Raw genomic sequence first — 26,091 nt, 5'->3', positions numbered from 1 at the left:
TAAGTCTCCTGAATTCATTCAGCGAAACATGTATCGATCAGAAACAGATTTTTTAAAATAGGAGCTATCTTGGGAGAGATTGAAGGAAGCGGCCCTGAGGGAGACTTTTGGGTGGTGAAAGTGTCCTACACCTTGATTTGGGTGGTAGTTAAATGGGTGTGTTCGTTTGAAAGACACTACAGGCTGTTCATTACAAATGTGTGTACACTATTACATGCAACATAAAAGTTTACAAAAATTTTATTGGGCTCCTACTGTTTGCCAGACATTATAACAACAACAATAGTTTTTTTGGTTGGGGTGTGTGTGTGTGTGCACGCGTGCGCGCGCGCACGCAATGCACTTGGGGTTTTTAAAAAACATTTCAGAAAGTGAGTCAGTCTGGGCTTGAAGCACACTCAGCTCATTCCTGCCCCACTCCCTCCCTCCACCCTGTCCCAACAATGATGGCAGAGGGAGGAGGAGAGAGAGACTCCAGTCCTGGACTGGATGGTGCTTCTGCCACTCTTGCCTGGCTGTTTCCTCCTGACAGTGGCCATGATTTTCCATCTGGATGATCAAGTTGGTGGAGTCATTGCAGGGACATTTGGGTGGGTAACGGCTGACATCCAATGAAGCTGGTAGCAGAGTACTCCGAAGCAGGGCTCACAGTGAGAAATGAGGGGTGTCAGATGTCTGGGGGACAGACACCACACCTGCTTGGTGCATTCAGCAATGCCAGAGGATGCCTGGATACACACATTCCTGCTCTCCACCTGCGGAGTCCTCACATCACCTATCTGTCATTTACTACAATGCATCGAGCCCTACTCTATGTCAGGCCTTCTGCTGGGCCCTTCAACACATCTTACCTTTGCCCCCACTACAACTGCCGCGCAAGGGTCATTCCTTCATCTCATAGCTGAGGAAACTGACGTCCAAAGAAATGAAATGACTTCCTTCAGCTCACCCGGCTCAATAGTACGAATTCTAACCTCATACTGCCTGGCTCCAACCCTCCCTCCTCTCTGGGGTGTGTCTTTTCTCTGGGTTTCTGAGGTTCCCTGAAATTTTAGGAAAGGAACAGAATTCATTTGCTTTTGCCCTCTCTGGCGATTTTCAGATTTTGTGTCATTAGGAAAACCGGAGCTTAAGCTGCCCTTTGGTAACTGCGTTCACTACTCATAGGGAAAAGCTGCAGGTTTTTCAGGAGGCCTGCCTCATGGCCTGACATGCCTTCCAGCCCAGCCAGGAGCAGAAAAGAGCCTCCGACTTCTGCATCACGAGCATCTGGCAGGGTGTGCTCATTAAATATTTGAAAGAAAGAAAGAAAGAAAGAATGAATGAATGAATGAATGAATGAATGAATGAAGACTTTGCATATCCTCCACTTGAGGACATATCACACCCTGTTATCTTTTGTCTGTCCTGTGTCACCACTCTGATTCCTTGAGAGCAGGAACTGGATCTCTGTCTCTGCATCTCCATAATCTGTCCAAAGCCTGGCATAAGACAGGAGCCCCAGGAATATGTGATGAAGATGTGAAGACCTAGAATTTATCTCTGGGCTTTGGTAAAACTCTTAGGTCCTGTGAATTTCACACCCAACCAAATGGCAGCAGGACCAAGTAGTTTCGATAAGTGGTTTTATTACTGGTTAGATTTTACAAATTCTGATATTCGAACAGACTTCCACCTTAAAATTCTAAAACAACAAAGCGACCGTTGGAGGGGGTTTGATTTTTCCTTTTTTTTTTTTTTCTTTTTTTCTTTTTAGGACTATTCAAAGTAACAAACTTTTTTTTTGTTGTTTTTTGTTTTTTACATTTTTGCTCTGGTCATAAATATACAGAGAAAAAGAGGGAGAGAAAAATGAACAAGTCATCCAAAGTATGGAGATAAAACAGTATTCCTAAGGCACGTGGCAGTCTTTGAAAATACAGAAGCTCTAGCCAACTTAAATTATTTGTTGTTTTTCCTCGCTCAGTCCACAAAACTGTACAGTGACACAAATGTTGTGTTGCAGGTAGATCTTCCAAGTTGTCGGTCCACACCGCTGCATTAGCTGGGTGCACACTTGTTTTTTTTTTCCTCTGTTTCCAGGCGAGATCCTAAAATGTGGTTAGTTAGTTGCTCAAAGCCTCTATTTTAAAATACACTTGGAATTCAACTAAAGATAATTTCTTTTTTAAAGAAATTGTGGGGTGGGAGGGTGCGAGTCATTAGAAAAGGTTGGTAAGAGTCGTTTGTGAGGGGCTGTGAGGCTCATGGCCCTCCAGGTTGCCAGGCACAGAAGTTAAGACGGACGTCACAGTTGGCAGGGTGGGGCTAGTCAAGTCTGTCAGGGTGGTGGGCGTGCTGGAGGGGCTGAGGGAGGCGTTGGAGAGCTCCGAGGCCGGGCCCGATGGCGTCCCTGTCTGCAGCGCCGTGTCTGTCGACTTGTCCACGCCCGTGTTTTCCTGCCGTAAGAGGTTGCGCCTGAACTTGGCTCGGGCGTTCTGGAACCAGACCTGCAGGGGACGACAGGGAAGGACTATTGAGCAGAAGGCAGGCAGAGCATACCCCCGACTGCTTCACTCAGAGCTCTGCTGCCTCTGGGGACACTAATCTGCCTTTTGCGAAGAGGATCCCAAAAGTCAGGTTGGCGATGTTTTGCTTTTTGGGTTTTTTTGTTTTTGTTTCTGTTTGGAGACAGGGTCTGGCTCTGTCTCCCGTACTGAAGTGCAGTGACACAGTCTCAGCTCACTGCAGCTTCAAACTCCCGGGCTCAAACGATCCTCCCGCCTCAGCCTCCCGGGTAGCTGGGCTATACAGGTGAGCATCACCGGCCCCGCTAACTTTTTAATTTATTTTTTGTAGAGACAGGGTCTTGCAACGTTGCCCAGGTTGGTCTCAAACTCCAGGTTTCAAGCGATCCTCCTGCCTCAGCCTCCTAAAGGGTTGGGATTACAAGTGTGAGCCACTGCACCTGACCCATATTTTGCTCTTCATAAAATAAAACAAAAATTTCACTTTATCTAATGGGCTATGGCTGGGCTTCTCTTTCTGATAGGAGGTTCCAGAGCTGAGCTTTACTCCTGAATGTCACAGCCACGAGTCACGTATGGTGGCTGAGCACTTAAAATGGCATTAGACCAAATTCAACCAGTCTGCAGGTGAAAACACACAACCTATCTGGCGGCCGAATATGAAAAAAAAAAAGCAGGTAGAATATCGCAATAATTTTTATATTGATTACATGTCGAAATGATAATAGTTTGGCTATACTGAGTTAAACAAAATCCATTATTAAAATTAATTTTACTTGTCTCTCTTCATTTCTTCAAGGAGGCTACTAGAACATTTAAAACTTAAAATTAAATGTGTGCCTCGAGTTGCATTTCTATCAGACACAGCAAACACACACACCAGACAAATCTTGATCCTTTTCCTAATGGTTGTTTGAGACATTCCTTTTTTTTTTTTTTTCTTTTTCCTTTTTTGGCAGTTGCCTTTCAGCAGACAATAAACCCCACAAGTTCTTGTTGGTAAAATGTTTTAAATGTTTCGTGGTCAGTAAGTCTGGGAATGGGATAAAGAACACATGAGAATCAGGCAATAATAATGAGTTACTAAGAGGAAGTGAAAGACACAGAACCTATTCCCCATCATCAGTTGGAGAAGCCACCAGGTACCCTGGGCCACCGGGTCCCAGGTCTCAGGGTGGAGGTGGGTGGAGGTAGGCAGCGTGGGAACAGCAGCCAAATTAAAGCGAGGCCAGGGAAGTTGAAACCCACAGAGTCTCTCTCCTGACCTGCTGCATCCCGTACCGGCTTATGAGGGACGTGCGGCAGGGCTCGGAGCTGGGGCTGAGCTCGGTGCGAAAAGAATGTCAGTGAGAGAACATGGGATTACTTTCATTTTTCCTTGGGCACAGACACACACGCGTCCACTCCCATATCTCTGCACACATGCCTGTATGCATTCAGGAAGACACACTGAAATTCATCTAAGGCCCGGCATGGTGGCTCAAGCCTGTAATCCCAGCACTTTGGGAGGCCGAGGCAGGTGGATCACTTGAGATCAGGAGTTCGAGACCAGCCTGGCCAACATGGTGAAAGCCCATCTCTACTAAAAAATATTAAAAATTAGCTGGGCGTGATGGTGCGCTCCTGTAATCTCAGCTACTTGGGAGGCTGAGACAGAAGAACTGCTTGAACCCGGGAGGCGGAGGATGCAGTGAGCCGAGATCATGCCACTGCACTCCAGCCTGGGCCACAGAGCAAGACTCCATCTCAAAAATAGAAAAAGAAAAAAGAAATTCATCTACACAGCCAGTACCCAAGTACAACCACCCATCTAACAGCACAAACACAGAGAGCCGCTGTACCCAGAGGTCCACGCAGTACTTTGGGAGGGGCTTAGGAAATCCAGGCCACTGTTGTGGGGGGGGGTGTTGAACCTTCCAAGGAAAAAGGCCCGAAAGACAGGGCCCCTTCACTTCCCTTTGCGTGAGGAAAACACTCGCCAGAAGCCTCCCCATAAAACAAAGGGCCTCAGGGCACTCTGCAGATTCTGGGGTGTCCAGTTGCGCATTTCCAGATGTCCTGCATCTGCCTTGTCTTCCCAGTGTCTCTGGCAGGAGAGGGAGGGCTGACTCCTGGCCCCACCCACCCCTTGGGACCACCCCGGCTGCAGGGGCCTGTGGCCTCCAATCCCCGTTTCTGGTGGCCTAACACAATTTGGGCTCAATTAAAAGCACATCCACGAGAATCTTGGAGTAAAGTGGGAGATCCAGACCCTGTGAAGTGGCGAAGCCAAGCTCCCTCCTCAGGGCTGGATCTTCCCAGGAAGAAGGCACATTTTCCCTGGCTCTCTGCCCAAAGAAAGCCCGTCACCCCTTCTGGGGGCTGGCAAGTAAGTACAGTGCTTCTCAGACCACCCTCGACATGCTCTCCCTGGGGTCGGGGGATCCTTCCCTTTCCCGGCCAGCAGAAATCTGCAGGGGAGAGACTGTGTCCTGGTGGCCTAAGGAATAGCTGATGAAGAAAATGGATGGGGAAAGCTCCCAGAGGCTCTCAGAGGGAGGAAGTGACTTCCCCAGAGTCATGCTTTGTGCCGCCGCTTTGCCACTGTCCTGGCCTGTGTGCGTGTGACCCGTGAGCAGCCTGTGCTCTGTGCGTCTGACTCTCTGAGCAGTAGCTGGAGCGGGGAGCCTGAGTCGAGGGTGGAGGGTGCTTTGCTGCATGCTCATTTGCTCATCCATCCGGGGCTGCAAGACCTCAGGCAGGGCTGGACCCGGTTGGTTGCTGGCTGTTTGCTATTTCTCAGGCTGTTGCCCCTAACAGTGGGCTTGTAAACAATGACACCATCGTCCACAACTGCCTTCTCTGCTTTCCAGAGCTGAGGCGCTAGGAATCTGGTGGACGAAAATTCAACAACTTGATTAAAAGCCAGTCTGCTCTGGGGTTGTGTGGGGTTTGTTCTTCGTGTTAAGGCAGGGCTTCACTAGAATTCTCTCCCAGGTATTTCAAAAAGCCCACTCCTGAGAGGTGGATGGGGGCAGGGACCCTGTCTATACTATCTTCATATCTCCCGGCACATGGCAGACACTGGCAGGGATTAAGAATCAGTAATATGTAGTCATAGGAATGGCTGACATGTATGTACCTTTTACTACGTGCCAGGCCCCATGCCACCCTCCAGCATGCACTGTGACAGGTTATTCCCATGAAAAGCCAAGTAGGTGGGTTTGATTATTATTATTCTCATTTTATAGATTTATTTATTTACTGTTATTATTATTATTATTGTTTGAGACAGAGTCTTGCTCTGTCACCCAGGCTGGAGTGCAGTGGCGCGATCTCGGCTCATTTCAACCTCTGCCTCCCAGGTTCAAGTGATTCTCTCCTGCCTCAGTCTCCCAAGTGGCTGGGATTACAGGTGCCCGCCACCACACCTGACGAATTTTGTTTTTTCTTTTTTCTTTTTTTTTTTTTTTTGAGATGGAGTCTTGCTCTGTCATCCCCAAGCTGGAGTGCAGTGGTGTGATCTCGGCTCACTGCAATCTCCACCTCCCGAGTTCAAGCGATTCTCCTGCCTCAGCCTCCCAAGTAGCTGGGATTACAGGCACCTGCCACCATGCCCGGCTAACTTTTTGTATTTTAAGTAGAGACGGAGTTTCACCATGTTAGCCAGGCTGGTCTCAAACTCCTGACCTCAGGTGATCTGCCCAGCTCGGCCTCCCAAAGTTCTGGGATTATAGGCGTGAGCCACCGCGCCTGCCCTCACTGTATAGATTTAAAAACCAGAGAGGGTCAGAGTGGTGAAGTCACTTGCCAAAGGTCACACAAAGGGCAACCTGAGACTTAGGACCATTTGCCCTAAAAGAGTCCATGCTCTCCCTGCCACATGGTCCTGACGGAGGTAGCAAGCCCGTGAATGAGTGAATAAATGAATGAATAAACAGAGAAGCAACTATGGTGCAGTGGAAAGAGCAGCTTCCAGTCCTGGGACTGCCACGTGCCCTCGGGTTTGTCCCTCACCTCTGGACCTGCCTCAGTTTCCTCACTTGTACAACAAGAGGGTTAGACCACATCATATGGCTCTCAGGGTTCTGACCAGCTGGGATTCTTAGGCAGCCACAAGCAACAGGGTGCGATCTGCCCCACCCACCCATCTTCTGAAACTGACAGGCCTCTCTTTTCACATGCCTCAAGTTCTCTGGACTGTGTGTCTGGGACAACAAGGCCAAGTTCACACAGAGAATCATCAGGACACAACTAACACCAGGCCAGGGGTGCCCGAGCCTGGTGCACAGTAGACCTCCAATAAGTCCTGGGTAGATGAAGAAGCACATGTTGCTTCTTGCCCCCTTCCCAGGCACTACCTGGCCATGCAAGCTGTGTTTTGCCTCACAAACCTCCTTCCCCAGAATTCTTTCATCAAGAAAGCCAGGAGGGCCAGTGGGAAACCCATTTTGCCCCCAGCAAATCCCCACCTGGGATGCTAAGGAAATCAGCCAAAAGATGAAAGCTTCATGCCCATCATGGCATTTTTAATAACATCAAACTAATGGCTGCATCCAAAGTGTCCACTCAGATGCGGCAAGTGGGAGTCATGACACAGCCACTCCAAGATGCCACAGGGGAAATGTCTTGTGATGGCTGTTAGGTGAAAGAAAAGGATAAAAAAATTATGTCCTCTGGTATTGTCCCTTCATAAAGAAAATAATAATGATGAATACTATTCCCCATGAAGTACCAGACATCTTTTTTTTTTTTTTTTTTTTTTTTTGAGATGAAGTCTCGCTCTGTCGCCCAGGCTGGAGTACAGTACGATCTCAGCTCACTGCAACCTTTGCCTCCCAGGTTCAACCTATTCTCCTGCCTCAGCCTCCCAAGTCGGTGGGAATACAGGCATGAGCCACCATGCCCGGCTAATTTTTTACATTTTTTAGTAGAGAAAGGTTTCACTGTATTAGCCAGGATGGTCTCCATCCCCTGACCTTGTGATCTGCCCACCTTGGCCTCCCAAAGTGCTAGGATTACAGGTGTGAGCCACCGCACCCGGCCTTTTTATTTTTTTCCCCCAGACAGAGTCTAGCTCTGTTGCCCAGGCCAGAGTTCGATGGCACGATCTGCCTCACTGCAATCTCCCTCTCCCGAGCTCAAGTGATTCTCCTGCCTCAGCCTCCTGAGTAGCTGGGATTACAGGCATGTGCCACCACATCCGGATAATTTTTGTATTTTTAGCAGAGGTGGGGTTTCTCCATGTTGGCCAGGCTGGTCTCGAACTCCTGACCTCAAGTGATCCACCTGCCTTAGCCTCTCAAAGTGCTGGGATTACAGGCGTGAGCCACCACACCTGGCCTCTTTCCTTTTCTTTTTTTGAGACAGGGTCTCACTCTGTTGCCCAGGCTGGAGTGCAGTGTGGTGCGATTAAAGCTCACTGCAGTCTCCACCTCCTGCCTCAGCTTCCCGAGTAGCTGGGACTATGGGAACATGCCATCACTCCTGGCTAATTCTTATATTTTTTGGTAGAGATGGAATATCACTATGTTGCCCATGCCGGTCTCAAACTCCTGGGCTCAAGCAATCTGCCCACCTCTGTCTCCCAAAGTGCTGGGATTACAGGCGGAAGACACCACACCCAGCCAGCACAGGGCATTTTATAAGCAAAGTCCTAAACATTTTACACATTAACTCATTTGGTCCTTATAATGACCCTATGAGGTAGATGTGAATATTATTGCCAATTTGCAGGAGTAGAGACTGTGTGCCTCTTACTGCACAGCCAGAATTGAGATGTGAATTCCAACAGACTGGTTCTATGCCCTTAGCCACTACTTAACCTCTAAATTACACACTTTAATTATTGGATTCCTGTGCTCTTAGAAGGGTAAGGCTTTTTTTTTTTCTTTTTTTTTCCTGTTTTTCCTAGTTTTCTAAACTGTTGGTATGGCAGTTCTAGCATTTTGTAAACTTTTTTTTTTTTTTTTTTTTTTTTTTTGAGACGGAGTCTTGCTCTGTCGCCCAGGCTGGAGTGCAGTGGCCAGATCTCAGCTTACTGCAAGCTCCGCCTCCCGGGTTTACGCCATTCTCCTGCCTCAGCCTCCCGAGTGGCTGGGACTACAGGCGCCCGTCACCTCGCCCGGCTACTTTTTTGTATTTTTTAGTAGAGACGGGGTTTCACCATGTTAGCCAGGATGGTCTCAATCTCCTGACCTCGTGATCCGCCCGTCTCGGCCTCCCAAAGTGCTGGGATTACAGGCGTGAGCCACCACGCCCGGCATTTTGTAAACTTTTAAAGAAGTTTTCTTTAAAGAACCAAAAGTAATAACCACTGAACTGGACATCAGAAATCCTTGGTTCCAGTCCCAGGCCTATAACCACTTTGCTGTGGTTCTTGGGAGAGTCACTCCACCTTTCCGATTCTTGATTTCCTCTCCTTTGAAATGAGAGGTTCAGGCCAAATCGTCTGTGAAACTCCATACAGCTTAGGCCATCCAGGACTAGATTGGACACTCATCACTGACCTGGGTGATGGACAGGCAAGAAAAAGATGACTTTACAGGTGGGGAAATGGAGGTTCAAAGTAATGAAGTGACTTGCCCTGATATAAACCACACCTCCTCCTCAGGGAAGCCTTCCCTGACTACCTCCTTCAGCAGGTCAGGTCTCTCGTTGTACCCTTGCATTTTTCCTACCTAGCACGTCCACCATTTTATTTCTTTTCAAGAGTTAAATAAGAATTCTATGGCCAAATAAAATTTGGGAAATGTTAGATTAGACAAAGTTGAGTCTGTTCCAGATTTCTCAATGCCTGTATTAATGCTAACATGCTCTGATCTCCAAGAGAAAGACATAGTCAACCTTGAGCCTTTCCCAAACCTATATGATCTTAGAATCATTTAAAAGAAAAACACAGAGATTAATCTTAGTACCTTGTCAATTGTTTATCCCACACCTTGCTCCACAATGCCCTCTGGGTGGATGTTCCAATGGGGTCTTGTTCACCATCTTTTTTTTTTTTTTTTTTTTTTGACAGAGTCTTGCTCTGTCACCCCCGGTAATGGTGCAATCTCGGCTCACTGCAACCTCTACCTCCTGGGCTCAAGCGATCCTACTGCCTCAGCCTCCCAAGTAGCTGGGATTACAGGCACGTGCCACTGTGCCCAGCTAATTTTTGTATTTTTAGTAGGGATGGGTTTTAACATGTTGGCCAGGCTGGTCTTGAACTCCCGACCTCAAGTGATCCACCTGCCTTGGCCTCCCAAAGTAATGGGATGACAGGTGTGAGCCACCATGCCCGGCCAGTCTTGTTCATTGTCTTGTTCCCCGCTGAATCCTCAGTGCCTCCAGCCTGCCTGGCACATGGCAGTCAATATATCTGTCAAACAGGTGAGTGGCCAGAGGAAAGCTAGAGTTCTCAACTTCTAAATTCTCACACAGGTTAATTATAACTAACTAGTCACCTGAAAGATGCTATTTATTTATTTATCTTAGAGACAGAGTCTTGCTCTGTTGCCCAGGCTGGAGTGCAGTGGCACAATCTCAGCTTACTGCAACCTCCACCTCCCGGGTTGTTCAAGTGATTCTCCTGCTTCAGCCTCCTGAGTAGCTAGGACTACAGGTGTGTGCCACCACGCCTGGCTAATTTTTGTGTTTTTAGTAGGGAACGGGGTTTCACCATGTTGGCCAGGCTGGTCTCGAACGCCTGAACTCAAGTGATATGCCAACTTCAGCCTCCCAAAGTACTGGGATTACAGGCGTGAGCCACCGCACCCAGCATGAAAGATGGTTTTTAAACTGTTGGTGGTTAAAATGTATTTTCTTCCAAAGGCATACCAGGGAACCCCTACGGAGACCTCCACCCACCCAAATCAATCAGCTCATCACCCGCTTCCCCAAGCTTAGGGCATCTTAATATTCTGCCTCCCTGGCCCTTCCACAGGAAGGAAGAAAAGCAACACAGAGCGACTTCTATGTGGTGAGAAATGATCTCCATACATTTGTTAGGCTTAAAGTCTTATAGGACCTCCGTCTAAGTGGACATTCTGTCTCCTAGTCACCTCGCCCACTGATAGTGAGTATTGTGGCTGCCATGCTGCTGCTGATGGCAAATGTGAGCACCTTTTATGTGATGAGCACGTTACTAGAGGTTTCTGCTTCCCTACCAAGACATGGCATCTGTGACCTACGCCTTCCCTCCTCTCCCACTGTTCTGCTGCACTCTGCAGCCAGATCCAATAGGAGAAAAGTCACAATCCCTCCATGTGCAATATTGGAAAGAGCTTGGGAATCAGACCAATCTGAACTTGACTCCTGGCTTCATGACTGACTAGCTGTGAGACTTAGGGCCAGGGTTCTAGACTCTCAGAACCTCAGTTTCATCATCTCCAAAATGAAGATAATCACATTTTTAAAATGTGTGCAAAGAGGGTTGCAGACTGAACTGTACCGTGTACATGAGCGCACGAGACTGAACTGTACTGCGTAATGAGTGAATGAGATCAGCATGCCTGGGTCCTGACTCTATACTCTGCAAATTACACAGTACGTCATCTTATTTACTCTGTGCAACCACCAGTAAGGTATCCTTCTCATCCCCATTTCAAAGATAAGGAATCAGGTTCAGAGAGGATTAAAACCAGTCTGTTACCTTTCAAAGCCATACTACCAACTGCCTCACCTAAAACTGCTCCCATCCCATGTTCCCCAGATTCCCCGTCAGCAGTCGGGGCACCTGAGGGCAAGCCCTACCCTGCCAATGCCTGGCTCCTGTAATCAGCAGCAAATCACCTCATCTTACTAGGTCTTAAGCTTCTCATCTGTAAAATGAGCAGAAAAATCTTAAGGTAAGGTAGACACGTGACTGGAAAGATAATGCTTTGTAAACTGCTGCATCACCATGTGCAATAAGGAATATTTGGGATTTATGCAAATGTGGTTTGGGAAAAACGGAGAACAGTGCTACACGTATGCCTCACCCCCAATATACAGACCCTAAATGAAACTCACACTCAGACAGTCATTGCCAGATTGGCTCAAAGAAGAAAGAACTATGTCCATTGATCAGGCAGGCCTGGATTTTGATCCAGCTCTGCAGGTAACTAGCAAAGTGTGATTTGGGGCAAGTGGAGATCATTTGGGCCTCCACGTTCTCATCTGGATGGTGGGGGAAGAGGGATCATGATGCCTGGCACACAGCGTTGTTGGTCCTTCCTCTGGGCTCCCTCAGTAGGTGCCCCAACAGATCACACCATGAGGAAACTGTACATGGGTCTGTCTCTATACCTAACAGGTGAATTTCCTCAGGGCCAGGACCATGGTTTGTTCGTCTCTGTGTTCCCAGGGCCTGGTGCCAATACATATTTCATCAGATGAAAGAATAAGAGGTACCTCTCCTGGAAATCTGATTTGTTCCTAAGTCAGGTGACCAAGCCTCCTTCCTCCCCAGGGCCAACAAAGACTGGCTCTCACTGGAGATTCTGATTCAACTACGGGTACTTACTCTTCATTTCATTTAATCTGAATAACCGAGAGAGGTGTGCGCCCTAATGGTGCCCTTTCTACAGATAAGAAATCTATGGCTCAGAGAGGGTAACTAATTTGTCCAAGACACACAGCCAGAGAACCCAGCCCAGGTCTTCCTGAACCCGGTTCCATCCCCAGCTCAGGCATTAATTCGTAGAACTGCCCTCCCTCTCCTGGCGCCACTCCATAGAGCAAGCTTGTCTATGCCCAGGAGGGCTTTGAATGTGGCCCGACACAAATTCGTAAACTTTCTTAAAATATTATTATTATTATTATTATTATTATTTTAGCTCAACAACTATCGTTCATGTTAGTGTATTTTATGTGTGGCCCAGAACAATTCTTCTTCTTCCAACGTGGCCCAGGGAAGCCAAAAGATTGGACACCCCTGCCACAGAGCAACTGGATTGGGGAAGGACGAAGGGTCTTACTAACCAGAGAAAAGGCAGCGCAACCCCAAGTCCTCAGTCCGAACTCACCCACGGCTGAAGGGAGGGGGCGCCAAAGAGGGTCCTTGACCTAACCCCAAGAAGGCAAAGAACGAAGGAAACAGACGAGAGAGACCTGCTACCCCAGCGAGTGTAGCCATGTCCTCCATTTCACCAGGAGCCCAGGCCAGTGGGACTCGAAAGCAAAACGGACCCTGAGGGAGGGGCGGGCCCAGAGAGGCGCATCGGCATCCCATTGGCCGGCGCTCCCTCCCTCTGCTACGTCACTCAGTCCTCCCTCGCGGGAAGCCAGTCGCCCGCTCCCCGTGGGCAGCGCTGCGCAAGGGGGCGCCTCGGCAGCCTAGGGGCCCCAACTCCTGGCTCCCCCCGCAGCTGCAGCTGCGGTTGCGCCGCGTCACAGCCTCAACCGGCCCCATAAAAGGCCTTTTTTTCTTTTTAAATTTTTTTTAAGTTTCTGACAAACTCACAAGAACTGTCTTAGGACGGCTGCGCAGCCCTCCATCTTCGTCATCCCCCCTCTGTCACCTCCCAGCCCTCAATCCCGGAGACCTGGGGCTGGAGGGTGGGTCAGACTGGCCTGGACTCGAATCCCACCACCTTCCCTCCTGTTGTGAGACTGTCCGGTTACTTCCTCCCTCGGTTTTCTACCCTCAAAATGTGTGTCGCTGGCACTATAACCACACGTTCTGAAGAATAAATTGGTTAAACTTGCTATAAAGGGAGGAGGCATTGTCTTGCCTTCTCTTTGTACGAATGGGGAAACTGAGGTCCAGCTACCAGAATAATTGCTCATACTAGTGAATTCATACCAGCTAATGAATCTAGTTAATGCTATTATTGGCTACCATCCACTGAGCAAGCGTCAGGTCGCACCACAGGCACGTCATTTCAGTGGCTCCTTGGACAACTCCGCTGCATAATTTATTGTATCCATTTCATGTATGAGGAAACAGGCTACAAAAAGTCAAGTGACTTGCCTAAGGCCCTAAAATGAGTAAAAGGAGGAGCTGACGGTTTGAGGTGTGGCTCATGACTCTGCCACAACTTTGGGTCATGCAGAAGCCTGAGACCTCCTCCTGTGCCTCCAGACTAGGGTTCTTAACATCTCTGAGGGTGTGGAAATCTGGTGAAAGTTCTGGATCTTCTCTATTAAGAAGTTACCCACACATGTAAGTGCAGTTCTGCTCAGTTTCACAGGCACCCAGCCACTCCCCACCCCACCATGTCCTCTGGGCAGCCCCACCCCCACCTGCCCACCCGCGGAATCTGCCCACATACATCCCCACCACCAAACCTTGCTTCCAGGAGAGTCTGGGAGGCAGAAGATAAATCTAGAGAGATGCCTGAAGGAAGAGAGAGGGGGGAGTGAGACAGAGGCAGACAGCAAGAGAAGAGAAACTAGAGTGGGTGAGAAGCAAGAAGCAGGAGCTAACGATAGTCACCTTGGGTGGACGTCCTGGGATGGGGTGGGGCGGCCTCTAGATTTATCTGAAATGTTTGAATCTTTTATGACATGAACATGTGTAAAATGAGTGTCACTTGAATAACAAACAGAAACTAAGAATGGTCTACAAGAAAGAAAAGAGACCGAGTATGGAGACAAAGAGGATGGAGCCATACACAAACAGAAAAACAGAGAGGTAAAAACTGAAAAAGAGAAAAGCCAAAGTAAGGAAGAAAGATTGAAATACAGATAGAAAGAGGCTGGAGAGGTGAAGAAAGAGAATGAGGAAGATAAACACACAGAGAAGCAGACACATGGTGGAAGGTCCTTCCGAGGCCCACGGCGGGGGGTGCAGGGTTCCACCCCGGTCCCCGGTGGTCACAGATGCCCCCACCCCTGGCCCTGGCTGACCTGGAGGACCCGCTTGGTGAGGCCCGTCTTTTGCGCGAGCTGCTTCAAGTCCTTGGCGTCGGGGTTGTGGTTAATGGCAAAGTAAGACTTCATGGTCCGAAGCTGGTGGTGTTTGAAGGACGTGCGCATGCGCTTGGTCTTCTGGCTGCTCGGGTATGGCTGGTCACGGTCCAGGTGCTCTGCGTCGTTTTCGTTGCAGCTTAGCGCTAGGGAGCAGACACAGAGCTGGTGGGTGAACTTCCTGACCCGCCCCCCATGCCAAATCCACCCTCGTCCCACCCGCGGCCAAACATTTCTATCCTTAACCCTGCTGCATGTCTGCGGCACAACGAACTGGGGACATTACCCCCATTTTATAGATGGAGACACTCTGAGGCTCAGAGAGAGTGATCCACCCAGGATCACTCTGCTAGGAACTGCAGCACTGAATCCCGGCTCTGGGAGAATCCAAAAATCATTCTGAGCCATTATGTTATGATAATAAAAACAAAAGTAGCAGCAGCAGCAACAACAACTGCTATGACTTGTTGATGGCTGAATGAACTCCAGGTGATGTGTTAAAGGGCTTTCCAGGCACATTTTCTTTAGGTACTTAAAACAATCCTAGGAGCACCAGGTAGTATTTTTCCCATTTTTACAGATGTTGAAACTGAGGCTTAGCAAGGGAAGTCACTTGACTTCTGACACAGCAGGACAAGGTCTCTGGGCCTGCACTCCTCCGGTTTCCCAAGGCACTCTAAGGATGAGTGCTTTCCGCCGTCTCCCCCTACCGTGCCTGGGACTGGCATCTAGAAATTGCTGAGACAGAGACTCACGCTCGTTTTGCCACATCCAAAAGTACTGAAAGACCCTGGGCCTCGGGCACTGGGCCAAAGGTTGGAAACTGCATTTTGCAGTTTAATCCTCATCACTACCCTGTAAGATGGTTTCCCCGTTGAACAAATGGATCAAGTTAGGCTCGGGGAAGTTCAGAGATCTGCGCAGTCCACAGAGAGTGCCGCAGTGGAAGGCGAAGGAAGTCCGAGGCAGAAATAAACATGTAGTAGACACCTGTGGTGTGTGTTTGGCTTTACAAATGTCACTGTACATCACTACCGCTCAGAGAGGTGGCTATTCCCATTTTAGAGATGTGGAAACTAAAGCTAAGGGAAATGAAGCAACTTGCACACAGCCACACCACCGGTAACAGGCTAGATTGATCTTGATGTGTTGAGCCTAGATTGAGCACTGGAGTTCTCCTTGTTTTCTTCCACTACACCACGAAGGGAGGAGGGAGCCTGTCCCTATCCACAAGGGGCCTCATGGGGGCCAGGCTGCCAATGTCTGGCTGGCATTGGGGGTGGGGAATATGGGTAAAACCCTGGGTCTCAGAAAATTGCTCAGCCACTTGGCAGCTGATGGGGACCTGCAGGACCCCTCCCAAGGTCCCCTCCTCACCTCCAGAGCCATGCCACACTTAAGGTCTTGCCTTGGGGCAAGCCTCAAAAGGGGTGTACATTCAGTCCGCCTAAAGTGGGGAACTGAGAAGGTATCTTGTGTCCTTATTACATACCCATAACAGAGCTCTAGATTTAGTAAATGAAAATACAGGTTGCCCAGTTAAATATAAATTTCAGAAAAATAATAAATAATGTTTTAGTGTAAGCACGTCCTAAATATTGCAAAGGACATGCCTATACTAAAAATGTACTTGTTGTTTACCTAAAATTCAAATACTACAGGTGACACAGCTATGCTAAAAAATTGTCATTTACCTAAAACTCAAATATTACACGGGACACTTATACTACACATTTCAAATTTATTCGTTATTTTTCCAAAATGCAAATATTGCCAGGAACACTTACACTAAAAATGTATTTGTTATTTACCCAAAATTCAAATTTAACTGGGGATCCTGCATTTTGTCTGGCCACACTACCTCCAAAGAACTTTTACTCTGCGGGTGACCTCCCCCTTCCCCTGCCCAGGTAGGGAACAGTCCCTTGCAGAGAGAATTTGCAAGATACAGGTCTTGCCCCTGCCTTTGGAGCTGTTAGCTAGGGGCTACACCTCCTAGGGGCCTCTTTCCACCCGCACTCAGGAACCCTCACCCCCGGGGCTGCATTCCCACAGAGAGCACGCCCAGAGTGAAGAGCGGGGGGTCCGGCAATTTAAAGGGGATCAGAGGATGCCTCTGAACCTGATCCACCAGAACTGCTTGGAACCCGCTGAGGTGAGCAACCCTTTTCTTTCCCCCAGTCCCCAGCTCCACCGGGGGTGGGGCAGGCCTCCCTACGGGGTATCTTTGGGCCCATCCCTCCACCGAGCCCCCGCCTGGGCCTGGCTGCTGTTAATGAGCTCCGTGGGGACCCCGGCGCCCCCATGGGCCCAAGGGACCTGCCCTGAGTGCCGCCTAGGTGGGGTAGTGGTGTGGGGGAGGGGGACAGAAAGGGCAGAGAAAGGAGAGAAAAGACAAACACAGAAAGGGAGAATGGAGGAAGAGAAAGAGAGAGGGGGTAGGGACGGAAGATGGACAGAGCCAGGAAAAAGAGAGGAGAGACAGAGGAAAAGAAAGCGAAGGAGCCGGGAGAACGGGAGAGCGACAGCTACAAAGACAGCAAGAAATAGACAGTGAGAGCGGAGGGGAAAGCGAGTCCCGGAAACAGGCGCAGCTTGTGGCGAGGGTCCGGTGGCCGAGCTGAATCCCGAGGCTCCAGGAGACCTGGTCCCTGCCGAGGAGGCCTTTTCTGAAGCCGTTACTGGCGGGGGAGTGGTGAAAAGGGGAAAGAAGAGGAGTGGAGAAAAAAGGAAAGGAGTCGGTCCTAAGTAGCGAGGCCGAGGCCGGCCAGAGGCGAGGGCAGGGGGCGGCGGCGGGGGAGGCAGACATGGGGCCCAGGTTTGGCCGGCGCCCCGAACCCCCTCACTCCCGCCTCCAGTGCCGGGGGCGGGTCGAGATTCCCCAGGATCGGATCCGGGGAGGAGCGAGGGGCCGAGGGGAGGGGGAGGACCCGGGCTTTCTCTCTCCTTTTTTTTTTTTTTTTCCTCTCAATTAGGCCGATTCAATGGAGCTAAAGAGCTCGTAAAATCATGAATAATTTACTCGTGATCTGTTATTAACCCATCGGGTTTCGAGCTCTTGTCGCTGGGACTGAACCTGTAATCAAATCTGACTTCGCCTCATTTTACTAAAGACGAGATTGTAGGTTCAATTGTCTAAATAATGGATTGGAATCAAATCAGTAATTACGCCGCCAGGCACACACACACAAAAAGCTGGGGCTGGGGGAGGCCGGGCGTCCGGCCGGTCCGCGCGGGACTCCCGCGGCCGCGGCGCGCAAACCCAGGCGCAAAGTGCGCGGCCCAGGCCCCTCGTCCGCTCCTGCCGCGGTTCCCGCGCCCCCAGCCCGCTGGCATTGCCGCCCGGGGTGGGGGGAGGTTTCCGTTCCACACGGGCCGGGCCTGAGGGGCTGCGGGAAGAGGCCGCTGCGGCCCCGCCCCGGAAGGACTTTCCGACCCCGCGGCCCGCGGCTCTGCTGTAAGCCCAGCGCTGGCTGCCCCGACGGCGCCCCCTCCCCACTAGGCCCCCAGCTCGCCGCCCTTCAGTAAGGTGACGCCGCGCCTTGGAGGGACTGTTCCCAGAGCAAGAGGCTTTGCAAGGGGTCCGCGTGACTGGGCCACTGGATGTGGGACACTGCCACAAACAAGCTCGTGTCCCCGCGGTCGGAACGCTGCACGCACACGCACAAGACCCACGCCTGCACACCGTCCACGATCGCACCCTCCAGGGTCCCCGCTTTCCAGTCCTAACTGCCCCGCGGCCCACACTGCGGCTATTTCTCTCCTGCCAGTGCGGTAGGGGAGAGAAGGGCGGACGCCAGACCTAGGAAGGCTGGGCTGGGCCCCAAGAGGCCGGGGAGGTCCCCCCTTTCCCCAGCGTAGTCCCGTGAGCCCCGAAAGAGTCAGCCGCATAGCCACGGCTGGCGCACCGAATGCCGTTTCTCCCAGGACTAGGAGCCCCGGGCAAGGTCGGAGAGGAGGGCACGGAAACAAACAGGGACACACACAGAGACAGAGATAGAGAGAAAGGACGGAGGGAGCGGAAAGGAAAAAAAGAGAGAGGGAGGCCAGAGAGAAAGTGAGATGGCTGGATGGAGGGTGTCTCTTGTAGAGGTTAAACAAGGCTTGAAATTCAGCCTCCAGCCCATCTCGCTGGGGGAAACGGCGGCTGAACAGCAAAAAGCAGAAATAACTCTCTGTACCTTCTACTCTCTTTTTGCACAATCCTAAACCTGGCGCCGAACCTGCGTGCCCAGGAAAACAATACAGCTCCCCAGCCACCAGGTGCCCTGGAGCCGAGCCCCGCGAGGTGCTTCCGAGTGGAAGTTGACCCCACTTGATAAATAGAAGCGGCTTGGTTTGGGGGGAGCCGGTCTGAACTCGGTTTTGTCTTTTTTTTTCGGGGTGGTAGGAGATTAGGGATGGAAGTTCCAGAGAGCCACATCTGTGCTAGTGCCGTCAGCAAATCTTAGATCCGCGCCACCGACCGGCCTACTGCTGCTTCACCATTCACCAAACTGGGGACTGCGTTTTCCTCCCAGTTCCGCACGCAGACACACGCCCCATGATCCTCCAACAAGCGATTTCGTTGGAGCGAACGGGGACACCCCCATCCGCCCCTCATTTCCCTCCATATTCAACTCAGATTCTTTAAGATGAAAATAACTGACTTCTTCCCGCCGTAGCCCCCTCTGGACAGTCTTGGGTTTGTTTTTGTTTTTGTTTTTTCCACTTGTGCATTAACTAAAGGGAAAAGGAGGAAGGACACAAAATCTCCAAATCTAATTCTGTTGCAAACGAAAGAAAGAAAATAATTGCAAATAAACTCTAGTTCGGAAGCCCGGAGAGTCATAAACCTTTCCGGGCCTTGCAGACTTCGGGCAGATGTTGACGGCTCATTTGCCGGGACTCAGAACCTCTGCAGCTGTCCTGAGCAGGGAGGGGCGCGGGAGGGGGCAGAGCTTCTCCCGGAATGGCCTGAGGTTCAAAGATGCCGGAAATCCGAACCGAGCCCCCCACCTCACCCCACCCCACTCCACCCCGGCGCGAGGCCAGGCCTGCTCGGGTCTCGTCCCGCCCGGGCGCCCGCTTCCGAGGGTCGCGGCCCTCACCCCAGCAGGCGCCAGGAAACTCGGAGGAAGGAGCCCGGGAAAACTGAGACCCGGCTTTAAAGGAGGATCGGGCCGAGCAAAAGGACCCGCAGCCTTTGCTTTCCTGAGTTCTCCAAGCCCGAGATCCCCAAGCCTGCCGCCCTTGGGACATTTCACGCCGTCAGGCGGCACACCAGGCCGAGCTCGGCGCCCCTGGTCACAACCAGCCCTCTCTCGGGACCCTCGCCGCCCTGCCTTTTTCCTTCGCCGCCCTGCCTTCGTCGCCGCAGCTCCCCACTCCCAGCCGCGCCAACCCGAAGCCTGTTTGGTGTCAGCGCCGCCTTGCTTTCTCCATCCCTACACTTCCTGCCCAGCAAAGTGGGGCAAAGGCCCAAACCAAAAAGCCATCTCCAAAAAATAGAATGTATCAGAGACAAGGCCCTGCACCCGGGGCAGCAAGGGACCACTGCACCCTCTCCTCCCGCTCCAGCCGAGGACGCACAGGCTGGAAGCCCAGGGGGCTAACGTCCCTTCTGCAAGGCCTTCCGGTGCTTAAGGCTCGCTATTTGCCCAGCATACATTCACTCCAGCTCCCGGCCGTCGAGGCCGCGCACTTTCCCCCAACCCTACGGGGGCGTTCCGCGCGCCACGCACTCACCAGCGTTGTAGGCCGCCAGATCTGCACCAGGGCCCGGGCTCTTGCGCTTCCTCGGCCGCCCCTTCTGCACAGTGCCCACACCATTGTAGTAGGGAAGACCCAGAGGGTTGGCCCCTGCTGCGCCTAGCCCCGCGCTCTTGGCTGCCGCGGCTGCAGCGGCCGCCGCTGCCACGTCAGCGTGGTTGAAGTGTGCGGGGTACTCGCCCTGCAGCAGCGCCTCGAAGTGCAAGCGGCAGTAGACCAGGCTGTCCTTCATGCCGAAGTGATCGCCCGTGGTCAGCATCTTGTTACACGTGGTGCACGTGAAGCAGTTGAGGTGATAAACCAAGTCCCGAGCGCGCATCACCATCTCCGAGGCCGAGATGCCCAGGTGGCAGCGGGCGCAGCGCTGCACAGAGAACCGCCTGTAGGGACCATGGAGGGAGGGGCTGTGGGAACACACGGTTGGGTACCCCCCTTTTCCTCCTCCAGGTGCCGCTGCTACTGCGGTGGGCAATCCCCTCCTCAAGATGGACAACCCGGCCTTTATTTGGAGGATGGGGCGGGGGAGAGAGAACTAGATTTTGACCCAGGCCTGGTCCTGCCCTAAAATAGTTTCCCTTGACACACTCATGCCTACAAAGACTTCTACTTCACCCAGAGTCTCCGCAAGCCCTAGGAAAGCCTTTACCTGGGAGTGGAGGGAGACACTTACCACTTATCCCTTTCTCAACCTTTACTCCTCCCTCCAAACCAGCGCCTGGGAATCCTACTGACTTTTGTAATTTGGAAGAAACACAGAGACAGGGAAAGAGAGACAACAGAGAGAATATACATAGATCTTAACCCTAAAACTGGGGAGAAGGAGAAACAGGGAACTTGGAGTCTGCTAGTGATTCTGGTTCTTTGATCTTGGCCAGCTTTCACTGCCATTTTCTCAAAAGACCTGGAAATGCACCCACTCCCACAGCTCTCCTTCCAACTGTGTTTCTGTCCAGCTTGGGCTGCCTAGGTTTAGGGGTGCCTGTTTCTATAACCTCAGATTAACTCAAGAAACTTCAAAGAGAGAGGGGAGCAAGGATCCCAACTCAAGCTTTTTTGTGGTCTGAGCTCCGAGGGGGCGGGCAGCTTCTGCTTTTTTTCGGGTTCTCTTACTTTGTAGACCTTTCCAAGAGCTCCCCAAATTGCTGCTTTAAAAGGTTATCACCCAATTTGTGCTGGCTTGGAGAAGCTGGGGCGGGGCGGGGGGGAGTCCTGAGTAGTGAACCCTCTCCTGGGACTAAAGGGAAAGGAGAGGGCCAAACTGTAAGATTGTGCCTGAAACTGGGGGGAGGGGTCCTGAGGGGCAGTTGGGTGGGGGGCTACCTGTAGTAGTCTTCCTTGCAGTAGATGCTACCGTCTTTGCTGAAACAGGTGAGCTCCGACTCCAGGTTGAGCTTGCACTCGCAGCACTTGAGGCAGCGCATGTGCCACTGCTTGTCCACCGCCAGCAGGTAGTAGCGGTCCGAGATCTTGCCCCCGCAGCCAGCGCACAGCGCTGCGCGGTCACTGCTGATGGACGGCATGGTCTGCGAAGGGAGGGAGGCGGAAGACGGCAGCGCCTGCGTCAGCCAGCGGCCCCTCCGCCGCCGCGAAACTGGCACCCACAGCTCCCTCTGTGGCCTCGGCTAGCCCTGAACGCGGAGGGGGCTGCCAGGGCATGCGGCGGGCTTCCCCCCACCCCAAAAGGCCCATTTTCATTTCTGGGCGGTTTAGAACCCAGGCCCGCCAGCGCAGCCCTAGCCTGCTACCGGCCCAGGCCGGGATCCTGGCCTAAATGGCTCTCCTGCTTACCTCTCTCCCTTCCAGTCCTCCCTGTCCTTTCCCCCAAAATGCTCCGGCTGTGTTTAGGGACCAGGACAGCTACTCCAGTCAAGCCCTCCAAGAGCTTTCCCCAAACTGTTTCTTAAATGAGCCGGGGGGCGGGGGGTAAGGTGACCATTAAGTTACCCTCCACACAGACTCCTCTTTGGAGAGACAGCAGAGTTCCTGGGCCCCAGCTCCAGGGATCCCTGGATCCTTAGGCCAGAGGTTAAGGCCAGGACAAGTCAGCCAACTTCTGGGTCCTCTGCCACACAGGCTGGGGCCCTCTTGGGTTCAGGGATGAGGTGAATGGGGTGCAGGGACACCCTCAAAGTCCCTGGGTGAAGGACAGGTTCAACCCAAATCCTCCCCTATCCAAACTGACCAGCAGAGAAGGTCTAACCGAAGAAGGGCTCGGAGGCTGGGAGGCCACTGGGGCCGCTGGTCCTGCTCCCTAAGCAGAGAAGCTTCTCCCGTGCTCCCCACCTCTGCGGCCTCCTAAAGGTCACTTCTGGGCCCGCTACTTGGGCAGTGTCTGCTCCTCTGGCCCCCAGGGAGGTCTGAGGCGAGGAACTGGCTATTTGGGGCTAGGCCCGCGGAGCCAGGTGTAGAGATCCGAATGGAGTCTCCTTTGGCGAGGGCCAGGCCAGAGCCTGAACTCCCAGCCCTGACCTGGCTAAGTCTGACCAGTCAAAGGTCTGGGGACGCGAACAACGACAAATGTTGGCCCCGAAGGCTTCGGTCTCCGAAACCGCGCAGGGGGTTGAGGGAGATCCCCGATTGCCGGAAAGCCGAGAGCGGCCCAAGCCGGTTGCAGCCCCAGTGCTCCCGGCTGGTTCGCCTTTCCCTGGCGCCGCCCGCGGCGCCGCCAGCAACCGGAGCCGAGAGGTTGAGGAGAGCGTGGGGCTGTCGACCCCGGCGCCCGGCAAGGTGAGAAGGAAGCTGCCCTGGGCCGCGGATGGGACTTCGCTTCCACTTCTGAAGAAACGCTCTCCTCTACCCGCCGGGGCGGAGATTTCGGTTTCAACCTTGTTTCCCTTCTCCGTCCCAGCAGCCGGGTTTCCCCTGAACCGGGAGCCACTGGCCTTGCATTCTGACCGAGGATCCCCAGCACCCAGTCCCGTGCCGCACGAAGGACGCTCCCCAAACTTCGGGGAGCAGAGGCGCTGACTGGCCCGGCCCCATCCCAGCTCTCAACCCCGACCCCACAACCGCGCGCCTACCGTCTCGGTGTCGCCGCGGTCGATGGCGGAGCTGATGGCGGGAGCCTCGCTCTTGGCCCTACGGTCCATCTCGTCGATGACCCCGTGCACCTCGGGGCCCGACAGACTGTGGAACAGCATCGCGGCGGGACCGGCGGGGCCGGGGGCGCGGCTCCTCCGAGGGAGGGCTTGCCCCCCGCCTCAGCTGCCTGGCGCTCCTGGTGCTAACGGGCCCGGTGCATCGCCACCGCGGCCCCGGCCCCGCCCGAGCTCGGCTGCGCCCCCAGGCCGGGCTCCGGGCCCCGGGCGCCCGCGGGGCAGGACGCCTCCAGCCGAGGCGCGGGGGCAGCTACATTGCGGGGCGCCTGGGCGACGGCGCCAAAGCCAGGGTCACAAGGGCACGGGGCAAGCGGGGCGGGGGGAGCAGGAGACTAGGGCAGAGGTCGGCGCCCGCCGCGGGCGCTTTCAAGCCGCGGGCATCGCCCGCCCGGCTTCGGCGCCCGGGGCGCAAAGCAGGGGCGCAAACTCTGCCCAAGGCGGCGACGGCTGGGGTCGGGGTTCACCCAGAAGCTGCTAGGTGCCCGCGGCGGCCCAGTTGCCTGGACCCCTCCCCTCCCTGGGGTGCGCCCCCAGCCCAAGGCGACCCTCTTGGGCGCTGAGTCGGCGACTGGAGTAGGGGTTTCTCTGAAGCCTGCGAGCCGAGCCGAGCCACCGGGAGAATTGAAGAGGAGGAGGAAGAGGAGGAGGAGGCGGCGGAGGAGGAGGTGGAGGAGGAGAAAAAAGAGGAGGAGCAGAGTGGGAGGAGGAGCCGCCGGCCGCGGGCCCAGCCGCGCGCAATGCTCTCCAAGCGCGCGCCTAGCCCAGCCCCGGCTCAGCAGTCCGCGCCAGCGCAAGCCTCCGCGCCTTTTCTACAGCCGCGCCTGACATCACGTCCTGCCGCCGTGCCATTGGCCGCTCGGCGCCCCAGGCCCTGGCAGCGCGTGCTCCGGGAAGGCGGGAGACCCCAGAGGGAGGGGAGAGGCAAGAGGAGCAGAGGAGAGTCGAGATGGTGGGAGCTGGTGGGCGAGGCTGGAGGGCGGAGTGGGGGGAAGACAGGGAGGAGGGAGAGCGCGGGGTTTGGAGTTTTTAAGATACGAACAGCTTCCTGCGATATCTTCAGAAAGGAAAATTAAACCCTCTATCCTAAGAAGGCGCAGCAAGGGGATGCTTGTCTCACTGCGGTCTCCCCTCGGCTTGGAGCCGCGGCCTCCGGCACCCGCCTGGGAGGCCCGGGAAGGCAGGCCTGGGGCAGAGTTGCAAGAGCCTTCGGCCGTTTTCCATCGAGCTCCGCCTTCGGCCCGGGCTCTGCACAGCGGACTGCAGGCGGCCGCGCAAGCCTCCTGGGTATCCGGCTGAGCCTGAGAGGCGAGACCGGCGAGAGCTGTGACTCCAGGGGAGGGGGGCCAGCCAGCATATCCACGCTCCAAGCCCGCTAGGGCCCAGTCTGCAGCCCAGCGTGTAGTTTCTCGCTCTTCTCGTTCTCTCCCCAGCCTGGAAGAGTGGGGGCGAGCATGGCTTTAGGAACTCAGAAAGGCTAGGGTTCGAGTCCTAGCTCTTCCACTTACATGCACTGTAAACTTAGACAGTGACTTCTCCTCCCTTAGCCTGTTTCTGACCTTTATAATAGGAGACAAGAAGCTCTCCTCCGCATGGATGTGTTGAATGAAAGAGACTGTGGATGTAAAATGCCTGGACCATAGTAGGCACTTAGCAAATTATTTCATCACGCCCTCTCCTTTTCCATTAAAAACTTTCTCACTCCAAGATACATTCAATATCAGTGAGGTTCTTAAAAACCACAGGCCCATTCTCTGCCCACTGGGCACACCTTGTCTCAGACGCCGCTGATGGCGCCAGTCCTCCTTATCCGCCTGGCTGCACCACCTCACCAGGGGCCAACAACCTAGCGTGCTAGGTAAATCCCAACTGCCACCCCCAGCCTCCAGGCTTCATGCTCACCCTAGAGTCTCCTGGGGACTGGAGGGAAATGCCCAGGTGTCTGGTGGGGAGGGATTTAGGAAATAAAATGATTGTAGACAAAAACTGAATAAACACGTCAGTTACAGAGTCCCATCTGGGTCTGCTTCGGAAGCAGGTTTGGCTCTGTCTAATAGGGACAAGGCGGGTGTCAGTCTGAAATGACTTGTTGCCAGGACAGGTAAGGGGATAGTCAGGACCTGCGGTTTACCTCACAGGGTACAGAGTTGAGGATGAAATCATGTTTTTCGCGTGTGTAACTTTCACACACAAATATATGTGTGCACAAATATATGTATGCGTGTAATGCCCAAGCACATGAACTTGTGTTCATGTGTGCAAATATACATGTTCATCTCTGTTGACAAAAACACAGCGAGCACGAATTTTATCTCTGTTGGCAAAATCACAGCCAGCACCACTATAGCGCTAGGGTCTTACACATGCGCATCAGGTGTAAAGTGTCCAGAGCTGGGAAGAAGGATGCAACTGCAAAATGGTAAATTGCACGTTATACCTGCACTTGCGTGCTCAGGCGATTCTACTTAAATCACTGCAAGTGCTCCTACGAGGTCGTTTTTGCATATTTGAAAAAACTTGAAGTTACAATTATATGTGTATGTGCTGCATGTGTACAGATGCCCCAACGCGAGGGAAGTACCACTAAACCCAAAGACGCGCGTGCCCGTGTATTCACACAGACGTGTGCTTCGGCGCCTGCACATGGCCGGCGCGCAGGCACGCGGACGCCTACACGGATACATAGGCATGTTTTATTGACGCATCTGGGGCACTTTCTTTCAAAGAAAGTAAGGAATGAAAATCCAATCTAAGAGTCACCAGGGTTCATCTGGAGGTCGCCCAAGGGGTAGAAAAAATTTGTAACGACGCTAGAGTGTTTGTCCTTGGTGTAACTCCGCTCCCGGGAGGGCTGGATACAATACGTTTTGAAAGCTCGAGGGGCT

At 52.9% G+C, this 26,091-nt stretch overlaps 1 protein-coding gene across 2 annotated transcripts in view; it reads right to left on the bottom strand.

The window, feature by feature from the left end:
- Positions 1 to 1,608: 1,608 nt before the first annotated feature.
- Positions 1,609 to 26,091, bottom strand: part of LOC105463901 (LIM homeobox 2) — a 34,212-nt gene continuing 9,729 nt past the window's right edge. The window contains exons 1-5 of one of the 2 annotated variants that reach the window (XM_011711315.3): positions 23,132 to 23,981; positions 21,432 to 21,634; positions 20,088 to 20,491; positions 14,301 to 14,506; positions 1,609 to 2,489 (exon numbers count right to left, since the gene is read on the bottom strand). In XM_011711315.3, coding sequence (XP_011709617.1) covers positions 2,202 to 2,489; positions 14,301 to 14,506; positions 20,088 to 20,491; positions 21,432 to 21,634; positions 23,132 to 23,251 — 1,221 coding nt within the window. In that variant the 5' untranslated portion in view covers positions 23,252 to 23,981 and the 3' untranslated portion in view covers positions 1,609 to 2,201. Of the gene's footprint in view, positions 2,490 to 14,300; positions 14,507 to 20,087; positions 20,492 to 21,431; positions 21,635 to 23,131; positions 23,982 to 26,091 lie in introns of those variants that run through there. The other variant, XM_071078310.1, reaches the window with a different exon arrangement.

Source organism: Macaca nemestrina, chromosome 14, assembly GCF_043159975.1.
Source record: "Macaca nemestrina isolate mMacNem1 chromosome 14, mMacNem.hap1, whole genome shotgun sequence".
Classification (NCBI taxonomy): Eukaryota; Metazoa; Chordata; class Mammalia; order Primates; family Cercopithecidae; genus Macaca; species Macaca nemestrina.
This window is presented reverse-complemented; position numbering and strand designations above follow the sequence as displayed.